This window comes from Dendrobates tinctorius, unplaced genomic scaffold (genome assembly GCF_039654945.1).
Source record: "Dendrobates tinctorius isolate UK_male_01 unplaced genomic scaffold, ASM3965494v1 ptg000056l, whole genome shotgun sequence".
Classification (NCBI taxonomy): Eukaryota; Metazoa; Chordata; class Amphibia; order Anura; family Dendrobatidae; genus Dendrobates; species Dendrobates tinctorius.
Window position 1 is genome coordinate 5,410,841 of NW_027361724.1, and position 16,758 is coordinate 5,427,598.

General features: G+C 46.9%; 1 protein-coding gene across 2 annotated transcripts in view; it reads left to right on the top strand.

Moving 5' to 3' along the window:
* The first annotated feature begins 423 nt into the window (after positions 1-423).
* The window catches only part of LOC141091750 (RNA-binding protein 45-like), a 29,024-nt gene continuing 12,689 nt past the window's right edge, over positions 424-16,758 (top strand). For both annotated transcript variants that reach the window (XM_073577443.1, XM_073577442.1), the window contains exons 1-6: positions 424-798; positions 1,538-1,660; positions 2,059-2,185; positions 4,282-4,425; positions 6,903-7,082; positions 14,859-14,988. In XM_073577443.1, coding sequence (XP_073433544.1) covers positions 520-798; positions 1,538-1,660; positions 2,059-2,185; positions 4,282-4,425; positions 6,903-7,082; positions 14,859-14,988 — 983 coding nt within the window. In that variant the 5' untranslated portion in view covers positions 424-519. The remainder of the gene's footprint in view (positions 799-1,537; positions 1,661-2,058; positions 2,186-4,281; positions 4,426-6,902; positions 7,083-14,858; positions 14,989-16,758) is intronic.

Genomic DNA, 16,758 nt, shown 5'->3' on the forward strand with positions numbered 1-16,758 from the left:
TCATCAGCAATTCTTTTGTTGGTTCTTCCGTCTGGCAGCGGCGGTCGGTTTCCAAGGCAATGAGATGTAATAAAACAATTGTTAATTAAAATTTTCAGCCGTTCTTGAGATATTAATAAAACAGCACTGACCGTCGATTTCTGCATAGATGTTTTTTTTTCCTGAGTGGGGAAAAGACTTAAAAGGGTTAGTCCACGCATGGTTGCAATTTTCTGTTAATTTCATGTGGCGTTTAACCATTGAGTTTGCCCCGTGTGGGGGCAGCCAGGTCCATCCCTGTGATGAGGGAGACCCTCACTCTGGGTGACACTAAACATCAGGCTGATGGTGCGGATGAGCTCTGAGGGTGCCGTGCAGCCTCCGGCCACTAGATGTCGCTGCTGTAGGAAAGCGAGGCCGGGTTTACCACAGACGTGTCCGTACGTCACCGGAAGGGGCGGGGCTCGCATTGTGTCCCAGTAACTGCCGCGGAGCGCTCCGCTGTTTCTCGTGTCGCCGCGCCGCTCACACACTGAAGACATGGAGGAAAGCGGCGGGTTTCGCCCATCGGCCGGAAATCTGGACGATCCTCCTAACAGCCGAGTGTTCTTGGTGGTCAGCAAGACGCTGACGGAGGACATGATCCGGGAGAGGTTCGCGGAGTTCGGGGACATCCAGGATATCTGGGTGGTGAAGGACCGACACACCAAGGAGTCCAAAGGCATCGCCTTCGTGAAGTACGCCAGGTCCTCTCAGGCGTGCCGGGCGATGGAGGAGATGCACGGCCGCTGCCTCAACGACAACAGCAAGCCCATCAAGGTGCGCCAATCACAGCGCCGCTCTCATCCTTCTGTCTCAGAAAAAAAATATATGCCGCGTTGCGATTGGCTGCCTTTGGTTAAAGTTACTCAGCATCCAATCAGATTCTAGCAAACCTTTCCATTCAGTTTTTTTTTATTGTGTTTTTTTTTTGTTTGTTTTAATCAGCTTTGTGATTGACTGGTAAAATACCAGGAGCCGATCTATAATAACATTTGCTAATACATGAGCATCCAGGACTTTTTTTCTTATAGTCTTTGCTTTTACTACCACTTGCGCTGGGGCGTTCCAAGAGCTGGCTGCTCTAACTGTAAAGAATCCTTCCCTGCATACTTTCTACTGTAATGTCATTGCTTCAGGGTGTGATCCAGGCAGGCTTTGAGGCCAGGTCATCACTTGGAGATCTGAGGTCTGGGTAGAGCTTGTACATTTTTTTACACCATTTTTTAACCCCTTCCTGGCCCTGTAAAGAATCCAGCAGACTGTGGTTACCATTTGTGCCAATCAGATTCTGTCGAGTCCAAATTTTTCAGTAAATTCCAAACTGGAATGATTTATTCCCGATCGGTACAGTCGTCTGTAGCAAGCACCAGTAGCTGTGAGCTCTAGGGGACTGAAAGGCAGCTGTAGAGGTCCGGATATTTTATGCATGTCGGTGCCAGCTCAGACTAACCAATCAATTCCTTTATAACATGGCAGAAGTTTCCCCCTCCCATTTAGTAACTCCCATCTATTTCAGGTCTTTATTGCTCAGTCCCGAGGATCCACAAGCCACAGAGAAGTAGAGGATGAGGAGCTGACGAGGATCTTCGTCATGATCCCGAAAACGTATTCAGAAGATGACATAAAAGCCAGGTTTAAGGTACGAATGCTGGAGATTTCTTGTGTATCGCATCTCATAAATATCTGTGAGGGATGGAGGAAATGACATTAACCATAAATGTGGCTTGGAGCTAAGAACTGGGGGGGTAGGCTTCTCTGCGTAATTATCCTGCGAGCACCACCCCCTTGGCAAAGACCATTAACGAATAGCACTAAATAAACAGTCCCATATTTCTGGAGCCCACTTTGTCAGAGTCAGGTGAAAATGGCGCCATAGGTTGCAAAATGTTAGGGCAGCCTTGTGTTGTGCCTAAATTTTGCAACCACTCAAAGCTCTTTATCCCAGGCCTTAAGGCTTTAGGAACAGAGACTTATCTTGTGCATTTTTTCCAAGTATGTGTAGTGTTTGACACTCAGATATGTTTCTTCTTTCACCAGGAATACGGACCAGTGGAATACTGTTCAATTATCAAGAATAAAACCACGGGCGAGAGTAAAGGATTGGCCTATGTGCGGTTCCTGAAGCCTTCCCATGCGGCTTTGGCAATCGAAAATTGTGACAGAAGTGAGTGCCGTATTCGGAGTTCTACATTTAATGGCCGCAGTCACCTGTAGAGTCTCATGTATCACACAGTGTACCTCGTTGGTTGTCTTTGTGGATATAATTGTACGGAGGGAGTAGCAGTCAACTGCATGTTTCAATGGAGTCAGAAGACTGGTGCCCGTACAGGTGATTCGTCAGATAAATGCAGATGTATGGATGAATAAGTATAAGAAGCGTGCACTGCTGCCTGTCATTGGCCTCCAATCCTTGACTAATGTGGTTAGTGACTGTTGTACATGGCACCGACAAGTGCAGGGCAGCTGCAGGCGAGCGCATGAGAAATCGTCCGTTTCATCCAGAAAACTTGAAAGTGTTTTTTTTTTTTCTTTTTTTTTTTTTTTTTTAATGTTCAACCGTGTGTCCTTTTCTGATGTCCGTATGAGATCAGTATTTATCCATCTACACTAAGACATGTACATGGTCGAATCCAGTTTCCTTGGTTTATAATAGAAATGTATCTGTTAAAAATGAAATGCTCTATATGGGACACTCTTAATGTATGTATTGCAATCCGTGACTTTTTTTTCTTTCTCACGGACAGTCGGGTCGAGAGAATCGTTCATCTAAACAACCCTATTGAATGACGTTAGTCCGTGTGTTGTCCATGTGCTATCAAAGAATCGGGCAGCACACGTGCGATTTATACACTCCTCTGCATAAGCCATTTGACAGCGAATTTATTTTCATGTTTTAAGATCAATTAAAAGATGAGTAAAAAGAGCAAGTGGCCAAGCTTAGGATGGCATATGTAGGATTGCACGGAGCTGCACCGTGCATATTGGGCTTACTGCTCCTCCCAGGGGATCACCTGCTTGAGGGGTCTCTGTTCTCACTGTGACACTCTGGCTGAAGGTTTTTGTACTCTAAGGCCGTGTGCACACATTGCGTGTTTACTCCATTTTTGCTGCGTTTTTTCCAGTGCAGATCTATCACAAAACCTGAAGTGTTTCCTGAAACCAGCTAAGTGAATGAGAATCCTGAAGTCTCATGCACACGCTGCATATTTGCAGAATTAAATCTGCAGCAGGTCAATACTAGCAGCGCTGTTACTGCAGAGTTCACCCGTACTAATGAGTGGGGGATACATCTGCACAAAAAACCGCATGTTCTACCTGCCAAGAGTTGCAGATTTTTGCACCAAATACTTAACGTGTGCACATACCCTAATGCTGATGTCATGAAACCAGGTCTGCTATAGTTAAAGGGGTCGTCCACCTTTGTGTACATTTTTTTTTTTTCTTAAATATATGCAGTTGGGGCTAAGCTTTCCTCCTATAGCTGCTCAATTACACAGTCTATTGCAGGCTGCAAGATGAGCTTAGGGACATGATTTTGTGGCACTATTATGTAGGTAGGACAGGTTCTCCTCCTGCTCTTGTTAGTGCAGCTCTCCTCACAGACAGCACAGCTCTGCAGTCCGTACAATGGCTGCTGGTTGAGGAGCATTGACCAGATCTGTCTGTGTACCGACCAAGCCAAACCTCCAACTCCGACCCCCACAGCCCTGGTCACTACTGATCATTCACATAAAGTGCAGCACAGATTCATCTCAACTAAAAAGCGAGATCCTTCGATCAGGGGCAGAACAGACTTTTATAGGACACTTAATAACTTTCCCAAATTCTTATGAAAATATTTACAGCATATCCTGCATTGTACTTCTGTACCCAATTTATTGTATATTTTAGGAGTCTGAGTCCATTTTATTCTGACTCCGCAGCCCTGGTGCCTGCCCCGTTAACTTGTTCTGCAGTCAGCAATAGACTGTGTAATACAAAATTTTTTAATGAATCCCAATTGCATAAATTATTTTTAGCCCCAAGTGCATTCATTTAAGTAAGAAAAATAAATTGTCACTGAAGATGTATCTGCAAAGATCCTGTCCCCTGTGGGCCCTGTTAGCGTTGGCTGGACAGTATTATTGAAACTACACGTATAATCAGTGGCGTCACGTCTTCGTTATTCGTGCAGCCACACCAGCTGAAACCTAGTTCTAGTATAACCTTAGTTACCCCAGATTGTTCACTGCAGATTTAAATTAATAATTTCATTCTCAGGTTACAAAGCCATCCTGGCAGAACCCCGAAGCAAGGGGGGCGCAACATCAGAAGCCGCAGATTACCACGGCCCCTCTCGCCAGCAGCAGCAAGAGCCTCTGCCGCACGACTCTGCAGGACCCCTGTATTCTTACGGGCAGTCTGGTAGGTATTGCTGCTATAACGTCTAAAATGATAATTTTCTAAGGGTTATTCTCATCTATTATGGCAGAGGCAGAAGCAATTGTCCTTGCTGCACCGTTTCGATAACATATTTATTTTTCTGGGAATTATGGAAACGACGTACCTCAGCGGCAACTTGATTTATTCCTGTTTGGGGACAATTTTTTTTTTATTTTTTTTTTTTAAAGGTAATTTTTCAGCAGGATTTCACCCCACAAACTATATAAGCATGTAGGTCTTTCAAAGACCAGTCGAGCAATACCTTTTATATGGTCAGTCCGTTCCCCTGTTAGGCTGTGTTCCCACAATGCGATTTTTAAGCAGCATGATCATTCTTTTGTGCGGAATCGCAAAGAATTGCCGCGATTCCGCACCCATAGGAATGCATGAGAATCGCTTACTTCCCGCATGTGGCTATGCCCACTATGCGGGAAGTTAAGCGTCTCATGTGCGGTTGGTACCCACGGTGTGGAGGAGAGGAGACTGTGCACCAGGCCCTGGGTACCATACCCCTGTAAAAAAAAGAATAAATATAAAATCGGGGTATATTTACCTTCCGACGTCCCGCGCTGCATTCCCGGGCCTCATCGTTCCCAGTAATGCCTTGCGGCAAGGTCCTGTGATGACGTAGTCTCGCGTGACTCTAGCGGTCTCGCGAGATCGCTATAGTAACGCGAAACCAACGTCATCACAGGTCTCGCAAGGCATCGCTGGGAACGCTGAGGCCCGGGATGGCAGCGCGGGACGTCGGAAGGTAAATATACCCCGATTTTTTATTTTTTTTTTTTATCATTTGTAACATTTTATCTTTTACTATTGATGCCGCATAGGCGGCCTCAATAGTAAAAAGCTGGTCACACTTGTCAAACTATGTTTGACGAGTGTGACCAACCTGTCAATCACTTTCCAAGCGATGCTTCAATTCGCTTGGAAAGTGCTTGAGAAAATCGTGGTAAAATCGCGAACAGAATCGCTGTGAAATCACGCGGAAAAAACCACACGATTTCTGGGAAGGAGTGCGGTTTTCAATGTGCGTTTTAAAATGCTACGTGGGCCCATAGCCTTACTGAGAAATCAGTATTTGAACTGATGTGCAAATGAGGCTGTAGATCTGAAGCTTTGGTCACTCCAGCTCTATTCCTCCCGCTGCTTGATTGACTGCCTCTGTGCTGTGACTTTAGGCAAAGGTGTGGTCAGTCGAGGAGGAGGTGCTGAGCAGGGAATAGAGCTGGAGTGACAGAGGCATCAGATCTACCATAGTGCTTCAGCCTCCTTTGTCAATTAAAACGCAGATTTCTCAGTAATGTAGGAACGGACTGGCCATGTAAAGGTATTGCTGGTCTTTGAAAGAGCTACATGCATGTATAAATAGTTTGGTGGGTGAAATTCTGCTGATACCCTTTAATGCACTCTGTAAGGCTATGTGCACATGTAGATTTTTGGGTGTGGGGATTTTGGAGAGAAAACCGCAGGTAAATCCGCAGGACAAAAGTCCTGCGGTTTATCTGCGGATTTGCCTGCAGTTTTGCCCTGCAGTTTTACACCTCATAATGGATGTAAAACTGCAGCGTTTCTGCACCAAACAATTGACATGCTGCGGATTATACACTGCAGCAAAACCGCGCGGAAAAATCCGCAGCATGTGCACTGCGTTTTTTTTTTTTCCATTGAAAATAAAGGTACTGTACAACGCAGCAGAATCTGCTGCGTTTCTGCAGAGCCAAAACCGCTGCGGAAACGCAGCAGATTTCACTACGTGTGCACATACCCTTAAGTTATATATAGTGGTTTGTGCAGTTAAATATGATTGATTATTACAGCCAGTTCTTTAATGTGGATGATTTGATCGATCATGTACCGCTTGTCAGATCTCATATACAGAATTTCTAGAAAACTGTTTTCTCTCCCTGAATGTAGACACCTTCATATCAGCTTAGAAATGAATTAGTAAAATGAAGTTACTTAATTGCCGTATTCCCTAGTCACTTTTCTAGGACGTCTAATAAAAGACCAGCATAAATGGCACAGAATAAGGTTTCCTTCCCACTGCTCTGAGGGTTGAATTGGCAGTTTCGCCACTTATGTTGGATATCACAATGTCTTGCATTTCTTGTTGTAACATAACCCCAATGTCGGGCCCTTCTGGAGCAGTTGTCAGCAAATATGGACCTGATCTGTCAGCTGACGTGTCTGCTCTAGTAAGTCCTTATATTCGGCATGTAGCAATATTTGAGGCATCTCTTCTCTTACCTCTTACGTTTTTTGTTCCTTCTGATCTTTTTTTTTTTTTATAAATTAACTTCTGGGTGTTAATATTCCCTTCGTAAAATTTGCCCAGTTTTGATGTTTGCATTCAGTCATGTGCTAAATTCTTACAGTTTTAGGACCAAGGAGCAAGAGTATCTATCTTAAATAATGTTTACAGGACACTGACCACTTTCTGTATTTCTCCTTTTCAGATCAATACGACTATTCCCATTATGACAAAGCGGGAGATGGCCGAGGCCAGGAAAGTGTGTCCAAGCGTCTGACGGTTGTGTCCCGAGTGCCCTTGGTCCAGGATCAGATCTACAGTTTATTCGATCTTATTCCAGGACTCGAGTTCTGCGAGGTCCAGCGCGACATGTTCTCATCATTTGGTAAGGTTTCTTCTTTTGGGAAAACTGCACTGGTTTTACCCTTTTGACTTTGCCCCACTTGTTAAAATCCTCCTGAGGACCCAATATTCCATTTAATGGGCAATTCGACAAACCCCCGTGACTTTTCGCTCTGCAATTTTACCTTCATCAGACTGATTGCCGCTGTCAGATGAAGACTCGAGCAGATAGAAGACCAGCGCTGTGAGGAAAGGCAACATTCTTGGTGCCGACCATTGTCGCCTATTCTATTTGCTTGAGTCTTCGTTTGATGGTGAAACAACCCAAAGGCTCACGTGTATTAGTCTAATTGCTTTTTAATAGTTTCCCTCACATTACAGGAGTGCCAGGGTGCTCATTAGAAAGGTGTCTTACCCATTCACGCTATACGTTAAAGTCCTAGCTGTTAAAGCTGTACAGCACAGCTCAGTTCAGTATGTTTCGCCCGCTGTTGGGTACTACAAATCAGATCCTGGTTGAAGGGAACCTGACACATGAAAAAAGACTATTGATCTCCAGATTAATAGTGTTCTGACCCTGTCTGGCACCCGCACTTTGATCCACATTGCCAGTAGGAAATTAACTTTATTTCTCCCCGTAACATTCAGGTTTCAGTCATGGGGGTGGTGCTGGCATGAAGTCAGACACTACCTAAACAAGATAGATCACCGATACTGTGAATGAGACCTCCAGCAAACAAAAATCCCCCCTGAGAAGTAGGGATTTTTGTGTACCCACCGTAAAATCCTTTTCTCTGAGCCATTCATTGGGGGACACAGAGACAGTGGGTGTTATGCTGCTTGCCACTAGGAGGACACTAAGTAAACCAGAAAAAAAAGTTAACTCCTCCCCTGCAGTATACACCCTCTCGCTGGATTGAGATTTCCTCAGTTCTTGCTTAGTGTCTATAGGAGGCACTTGGGCCTAGTTTCAGACCCCACCGTTTTTATTTGATTTTTGGTTTTTCTGTAAATTTTTATTTTTTAATTAACGGAGTGAAGTGGGCGACGGTTCCTTTCTACGGCCCGCTCTCCCCCGAACCAACAACAGGCAAGCACACGGAGTATACCTCCCCGTACACTTTCCTGCGACGATTGGGGCTGATTCCTCTGGCGATGACGGCGATGATCTTTACGGTCCTGGTAATCCACGGATACGAGGGCAAGCGCATGGATTGCAATGGAGAAGACTGGAACAGCGCTTCCAAAGAATGCCCTGAATCAGCCCCATAGCTCTCCATCCCCCTGCCATAGGGAGGATCGATTGAGCATACCCCTTTAAGAACTCCTCCAGCTCTGCTACATCAGCCCAGGAGGATAAGAATACCTGCAGGGATGGCCCCGGACAGTGCGGCCTGCCTGAGCACTGGAATAGAGGTATGGGGTCGGGTCCTGGTCCCCGGGAGAAGCGCTGACTTGGCGTCAGCGGCAGTGCACCGGCGCCCCATCACGGCCCCCCCGCTCTCGGCGCTTACCGCGGGTCGGCCAAAAATTTAGTCCCCCGGCTTTTCCGGCCTACTAGGCCGCAATTTGAATAGCGCAGCTCGCGCTAACCTCGCCGCCCCCTCCTCTTCGCACCTCTCATTCCTTACGAGACGTGCAATTCTAATCTCAGGGGCCATGTCTTTTACCTCAGGCTGCTCTGGACACGAGCTGTGAGGCATGCACTCTGCCAGATACCGGGTGACACCACAGGGCCACCGTTTTCCTCCCGGGGGACCCAGCACAGGACCGGGGTAAGCTACATCTGCCCTCAGATTAAAGCTTAACCCCTTCCTGGAATATTCCCTGCAGCTGCAGACAGACTCTGACATTAACCCTTTCAGGAGCGCTATGTCTCAATCTAAGGAGGCTGATCGGGCTGCTAAGAAGCACACTGCGTTTCTTACCGTGTGTACCACTTGCAAGTCTGCCTTACCCAGTGCACAGACTAATCCATTATGCACGGACTGCGACCTGGCCTGCGCTCAAACACCCCTCGCCACCACTGCTGACGGCCTTCCTGCGTTTAGTACCCCTGAGTGGGCTGCGTCCCTTTCACGGTCGGTGGAGTCTCTGACCCAGGCTATATTCTCCCTCCGGGAGGACGCATTAAATCAGAAAGCGTCCTTTCCTCCCCAGGAGGGCTATGGCGTCGGCCGGGAACCGTCCACCAGCAGGGGCCGTACTCGTTCAAGGGATGGTCAGGCTAGAAAGCGGACCCATGACGCATCCCCTAGTCCCGTTCGCGCCTCAGGATCGGCGACTCCCATCTCTCGCTCTCCCTGTCCTGAGGTTCATAGCGAGCACGACCCTGAATTCGAATCTGACATGTCAGCCCCTCAGAATCCCCCAACTGATCAAGAGTCGCTTGATTCTCTTATAGAATCAGTCAACAGGATTCTGAAGTTGGATGAGGAAAATATTCCCGCTCCAGCACACCCTAACTCATTTAAGAAAACCAAGCGTGTGCGCAGGTTATTTACCAGCCATCCAGAGTTTAAGGAAATTGTCCAGAAACATAGGGATCGTCCACATAAGCGGTTCACAGGGCAAAGGTCTACTCAGGCTAAATACCCTTTTGATCCAGACCTAATGAAGGATTGGTTACTGTCCCCTTCGGTGGACCCTCCTGTATCGCGTCTTGCTTCTAAAACGCTCCTATCCGTTTCTAAGGGCTCCTCAGTCAGAAACCCCTCCGATCGTCAAATTGACTACCTTGCCCGCTCAGTTTTTGAACCATCAGGAGCGGCGCTTTTTCCATCTTTCGCGGCAATTTGGGTCACTAAGGCAATGGCCGCTTGGGCAGAAGTCTTGATTACTTCCTTCCAGGGCACCAATCTTCCTCCGGAGGCAACCACTGTCGCCAGGCAGATAATTCACGCAGCGGACTTAGTAGTAGACGCTTCTTTTGATGCCACAAATTTTGCTGCTCAAACTGCCGCTAATGCGATCTCCATTAGAAGAGCCTTATGGCTCCGCGACTGGCAGGTGGATGCCACATCTAAAAGATCGTTGACTTCTCTCCCCTTTCAAACGGGTCGTCTTTTTGGAGAGAAATTGGACCAGCTCATTTCTGATACTACCGGAGGGGGAGGGAAAGTAAACTCCTTCCTCAACAAAAGGCTGTTTGGCCGTTTCGCAACCAACAGCCAACGCGTTTCGATCTTTTCGCAACAATTCCGGTTGGTCGTCCTCTACCTTCTCTTCCGGATCAGGTCGGTTCCCGCGCGGAGACAGAGGCTCCCAGGTCTCATACAGACCTAACCACTCTTGAAAACCCAGGCCTAGGGCTTCTGGATCCAGGGGAGCCAGATCTCATAGATCTACCCAGTGATTTGTTGCGGTATCCGGCGGACACCGACAAAGTAGGCGGTCGCCTACTTTCCTTCAGCCACACCTAGCTCGCGGTCGTCCACGACAAGTAGGTCAGGGAGCTGGTGTCCTCCGAATACAAGATAGAATTTTCTTCTCCCCCACCAACTCGGTTTTTCCTTTCCTCTCTCCCCCAAGAAAAAGACAAGAGCCTTCCTTCGGGCTGTTCAGGCTGTGCTAAGGGAAGGAGTCATCATTCCGGTCCCTCATCACGAAAGGTTCAGGGGATTTTATTCAAACCTTTTTGTGGTTCCAAAAAAGGACGGGACGATGCAACCCATTCTGGATCTCAAACTGTTAAATCAGTTTGTCAAGTTACGGCGATTCCGAATGGAATCTCTCCGATCAGTTGTCGCTTCCATGGAAAAAGAGTTCCTAACATCCATCGACATCAAGGACGCTTACCTTCACATTCCGATCTGCCCGTCCCACCAGCACTTCCTGCGTTTTGCAATTCACAAGGAACACTTCCAGTTCGTTGCCTTGTCCTTCGGACTCGCCACCGCCCCCAGGGTCTTTACCAAGGTCATGGTGGCTGTCATGGCCATTCTCCACTCTCGGGGAGTAGTGGTGTTACCGTATCTGGACGACCTGCTCATCAAGGGTCCGTCCCTTCCAGCCTGTGAGGAATCCGTGGATATAACAGTAAATACACTTTCTCGCCTGGGGTGGAAGATAAACTTCGAAAAGTCTCTCCCAAAACCGGCTCAGCAGATTTCCTTTTTAGGAATGATCTTGGACACTTCCCGCGGGTTGGTCATTCTCCCTCCAGAAAAGACCCAAGCCTTACATCAGGCAGCGTGGACTCTTTCCCTACCAGTTTCTCACTCCATTAGTTTCAGCATGAGAGTTCTTGGAAAGATGGTGGCTGCAATGGAAGCAGTTCCATTTGCACAGTTCCATCTCCGTCCCTTACAACATGCATTGCTGTTAGCTTGGGACAAGAACCCGTTCTCCCTGGACCGTCGGATTCTTCTGTCCCTGCGAGTCAGGCAAGCCCTCAGGTGGTGGACACTGAGGTCCTCCCTGAATCAAGGGAGGTCTTTTCTCCCAGTAAGATGTTTGGTAGTAACCACTGATGCAAGTCTTCTCTGCTGCGGTGCAGTCTTTCGTCACCACACGGCACAGGGTCTTTGGTCAACACGATAGTCACGTCTCCCCATCAACATTTTGGAGATACGGGCGATCAGATTAGCTCTATGGAGTTTCCACCATCTCCTCGCAGGTCACCCCATCAGGATCCAATCCGACAACGCCACGGCTGTAGCGTATATCAACCGCCAGGGAGGTACCCAGAGTAGGATGGTCATGCACGAAGTGAGTCACATCCTCCATTGGGCCGAGACCAACCATTCGCCCATCTCAGCAATCCACATCCCGGGCGTAGAAAATTGGGCGGCAGATTTTCTCAATCGCCAAGGCATTGCCTCGGGAGAGTGGTCTCTTCATCCGGAAGTCTTTCAGCAGATTTGTCATCGTTGGGGAGACTTCGGATGTGGATCTCATGGCCTCAAGACTAAACAACAAGGTTCCTCGGTTCAATGCGCGATCCATGCGCCATCAGAGCGGACGCCCTAGTTCTGCCATGGCACCCCCTCTTCCCTTGCTTCCGAGGGTCATCAAGAAGATCAGAACGGAGGGAGTACCAGTGATCCTAGTCGTGTCAGCTTGGCTGCGCCGAGCATGATATGCAGAACTAATACAACTAGTCGCCGACGTCCCCTGGCGACTTCCAGATCGCATGGATCTACTCTCACAGGGCCCGATTTGACTCCGGGGCCCTGTCTTTGACGGCGTGGCCGTTGAATCCTGGATTTTAGCACAGGCTGGGTTCTCTCACGACGTGAATTCCACCATGATTAGTGCTAGGAAGCCTGTGTCCATGCGCATCTATCACCGCACCTGGAAAACCTTCTTTTCGTCGTGCAAGGATCATGGTCGATCACCTCTGGTGTTTTCCATTCCGGCCATATTGGAATTCCTTCAATCCGGATTAAAATCAGGCCTCGCGCTTAGCTCGCTCAAGGGCCAAATTTCGGCCTTGTCAGTGCTTTTCCAACCGACCTTAACCTGGTTCTCGGGGCCTTACAGGAGGCTCCTTTCGAACCGCTGCAGGACGTGTCACTGACCGTCCTCTCTTGGAAGGTGGTCTTTTTAGTGGCAATTACATCAGACGAGTTTCGGAATTGGCAGCCCTTTCCTGCCGTTCTCCGTTCCTGAATTTTCATCAGGACAAGGTAGTTCTCAGGACGTCCCCGTCCTTCCTGCCCAAGGTCGTCTCCTCTTTCCATCTCAACGAGGAAATTGTTTTGCCTTCCTTTTGTACGGCGCCAGTCCATCGCATTGAGAAGGCCCTCCACACCCTGGATGTGGTTAGAGCGCTGAGACGTTACATCTCGCGGATGGCTCCCTTCCGCAAGTCAGATGCCCTGTTCATACTTCCAGATGGGCATAGGAAGGGTCTAGCCGCGTCAAAAGCAACGCTAGCCAGATGGATTCACTTGGCGATTCAGGAACGTGCCTGTCCCAACGGGGATTAAGGCGCACTCTACCCGGTCAGTGGGTGCCTCTTGGGCCATTCAGCACCAGGCCTTGGCAGAACAGGTCTGCAAGGCTGCGACTTGGTCCAGTCTGCATACTTTTACAAAACATTACCAAATTCATTCTCAGGCCTCTGCGGATGCAGCTCTCGGCAGACACATCCTGCAATCAGCAGTACCTCAGTGTTGACTCAGTGGTACATGGGGTATTAGCAGATGTATGCTCCCCACCCAGGGACTGCTTTAGGACGTCCCACTTTCCCCCAATGAGGCGTAGGAGAAATAGGAATTTTTGTGTACTCGCTGTAAAATCCTTTTCTCCGAGCCATTCATTGGGGGACACAGCGCCCCACCCTGTTTAGCCTACTGGCTCATTGTAACATTCTTACTTTGTGACATAGTTATGGTTTTTGTTGACTGTTAGCTCCTACTGCTTTTTTTTACCGAACTGGAGAAATCTCATCCAGCGAGAGGGTGTATACTGCAGGGGAGGTGTTAACTTTTTTTTTTTTTTGGTTTACTTAGTGTCCTCCTAGTGGCAAGTAGCATAACACCCACTGTCTATGTCCCCCAATGAATGGCTTGGAGAAAAGGATTTTACGGTGAGTACACAAAAATCCCTATTTCTCAGGGGGGATTTTTGTTTGCTGGAGGTCTCATTCACAGTAGCGGTGATCTATCTTGTTTAGGAGACAACCCATGTAATTATGGTAGTCTCCAGCGGCATAAAAGTATAGATCAATTTTGGGACCACTCAGTGCTGCTGCCATCATGTGCAGCGTAGAGCCTGACGGTGAGGGATCCCTGTGGAGCCAGTCCATCTGTAACTGGTAGTATCATTTTGTAGGGATGGTAAGTGTCTTGGTAGACTGCAAAACCAACCCTTTCATTGGATTGGGATTCTAAAACGCAAACAACTGGATCACGAGAGATTGCGACCTTCAACTGGACCATCAGATAAAGAGAAGCTGACTGTACCGTTGACTTCTGGAATTGTGTGCCATCTTTACACTGATCGTTCGGTGTCAAACATTGATTGTACCACTGACCAGCCAGGATCAGACGGTGACTGTGTCTTGACCAGGAATCGGATATTGACTGCTGCACTTACTGACTGTACAACTGAAGAAGCCGGTTCTGGATGAGTAATGTACTGCTGACCATACTGCTGACTACTCGAGACCCAGATGTATCCCAGAGATCGCCAGCAATGACTATACTAGTGACCATCAGAAATAGGAAGCTGGCACCGTGTACCCCGAGGAACAGGCAATAATTATTCCACTGTCCAGAAGACAATGCTTTGCTGACTGTACCACTTACCACCAGGGAGCATAAAATCGCTGATCTTCAGGTACCAACGGCTGCTTGAGAGAACCAAAAATGACCACGTCGGACTAGTTATTGATCTTACTACTGACCTCCGGGTAGAGGACATTGACTGTACAGGGCTGGATGCTGACTGTACTGTTTACCACCAGGTACCGGATGCCGACTGTACCACTAATCACCAGGCACCAGATGCTTAATGTTCCGTTTACCACCAGGGACCCTGATGCATAATGTGCCACTAACCACCAGGGAATGAACCCTAGCTGACCTCTAGGGGCCTCTTGCAGATTTGTGCCATTGCCCTGGGGTAAGTACAAAGCAGCGGAGCTGTTTAAGGCATTGACACTTCCGATTTATGTCCTCGTCCCATTGCATATGGCGGTGTGGGCTGTCACAGCTTTGGAAAGGTTCAGTGTGTGAGCATACAAAAGTCCCAGGGTAAGTTTCCATTAGCGTGCACTTCAGTAAGTCTTCCTGCATTGTATAGGTTGATAGTTAGGATAACACCAGTTGATTTCTGCCACCTCCTTGACATTTTCGTTATTCTTTGGTAGCTTACGCCGTGGTGCAGTATCAGAATATCTCATCCGCCATATATGCCAAGTACAAGCTACACGGGTTTGAGTATCCCCCCGGAAATCGTCTGGGAGTCACTTATCTGAGTGATGGAGGTGACGGCACAGAGTGAGTATGATCATGAATCCACTGTCCAAGCGGCGAGGTCCATGTCTCACCCAATATATCTGTACACGAGTTATATTTCAAGATTAGGTAGCGGTGTCCATCACTAATAATATTAATAAGACAGAAGATGGGGTTTTAGATTAGTGACAAAATAACAATTGGGGGTATTGTAAGCTGCTTGCTCTGATTTACCTGCAAAGATTACTGCATGGTAGGAAATTTTCTATTACCTACATGAGCTACTTACGGGTTTGAACCTGTCCCTGATTGCAGTGTCTTGTACTGGGCTGCTCGCTGTAGTTTTGATAAAATCACTCTTATAGGCATGAGATAATCACTAAAGGACTAGTAAACCTGCTGACAGGTAGTCCTTCATATTCATGAGCTGTGTATAACCCTGCCTCCACCACTGATTGGCAGCTTTCTGTGTGCACTGTGCATAGGCAGAAAGCTGCTACTGGTGTGGGGGCGGGGTTACACAGAGTTCAGCATTAGAGAGTTGTTGGATCTGCAGCAGAGAAAACTGATTTTTATCAAAACTGCAGCAAGTGTCTACTGGAATCAGGGTCTCTGTATCTACACCATACTGCTCTCAGATTAGGCGGCAAAAACCTGCTGACAGATTCCTTTTAAACCCAGCAGAGCCCTGTGGTTGTCATTGCCGGGTTGCTATGAGCGCCGCCCAGCGGTCGGTGATCATAGCAAGTGAGCATTTCTGCTACACACAGGCGATCTGATCATCGCCTGTGTGTAGTGGAGGCGATCGGATTATCGCAGCTTCTAGTCTCTCATAAAGACTATTGAAGCAAGTGAAAAATAAACAAAATATTATATATGTGCGTGTGTAATTTCAAATCACCCCCATTCTTTCCATTCAAAATAAAAGAATTAAAAATACACATTTGGTATCGCTGCATTCAGAATCGCCCGATCTATCAAGATGTAAACGAGTTAATATGATCGTTAAACGGCGTAGCGAGAAAAAAAAGTTAAAACGCCATAATTAAATTTTTTTATTTTTTTTTTGGTCGCTACAATATTGCCTTAAAATGCAATAACTGGCGATCAAAAGATTGTATCTGCACCAAAATGGTATAATTAACCCCTTAACGACCAGAGGTTTTATTTTTGGTTTTGCAATTTCATTTTTTGCTCCCCTTTTTCCCAGAGCCATAACATTTTTTATTTTTAGGGTCAAAATGGCTGTGAGTTTTTTTTTTTTTTTTTGGGCAGGAACTTTTGAATTATTCCATTAAACACATCATGTACTGGAAAACGGGCGGGGGGAAATTCCAAATGCAGTAAAATTGCAAAAAAAATGCAATTCCACAGTTGTTGAGGTGTTGTTTTTTTTTGTTTTTTTTTTTATTTATACCATGTTCAGTAAATGCTAAATCTGATCTGCCATTATGATTCTCCAGGTCATTACAAGTTCATAGACACCAAGCATGTCGAGGTTCTTTTTTTATTTGAGTGGTGTAAAAAAATTCCAATGTTTGTTAAAAATAAAAATTGCGCCATTTTCCGATACTTGTAACGTCTCCATTTTTCATGATCTCGGGTTGGGTGAGGGTTATTTTTTGCACGCTGAGCTGATGTTTTTAATGATAACATATTGGTGCAGATACGATCTTTTGATCGGCTGTTATTGCATTTTAATGCAATGTTGCGGCGACTAAAAAAGAAACGTAATTCTAGCCTTTTGACTTTTTTTCTCGTTACACAGTTTAGCGATCGGGTTAATTTTTTTATATTGTGATTGGGCGATTC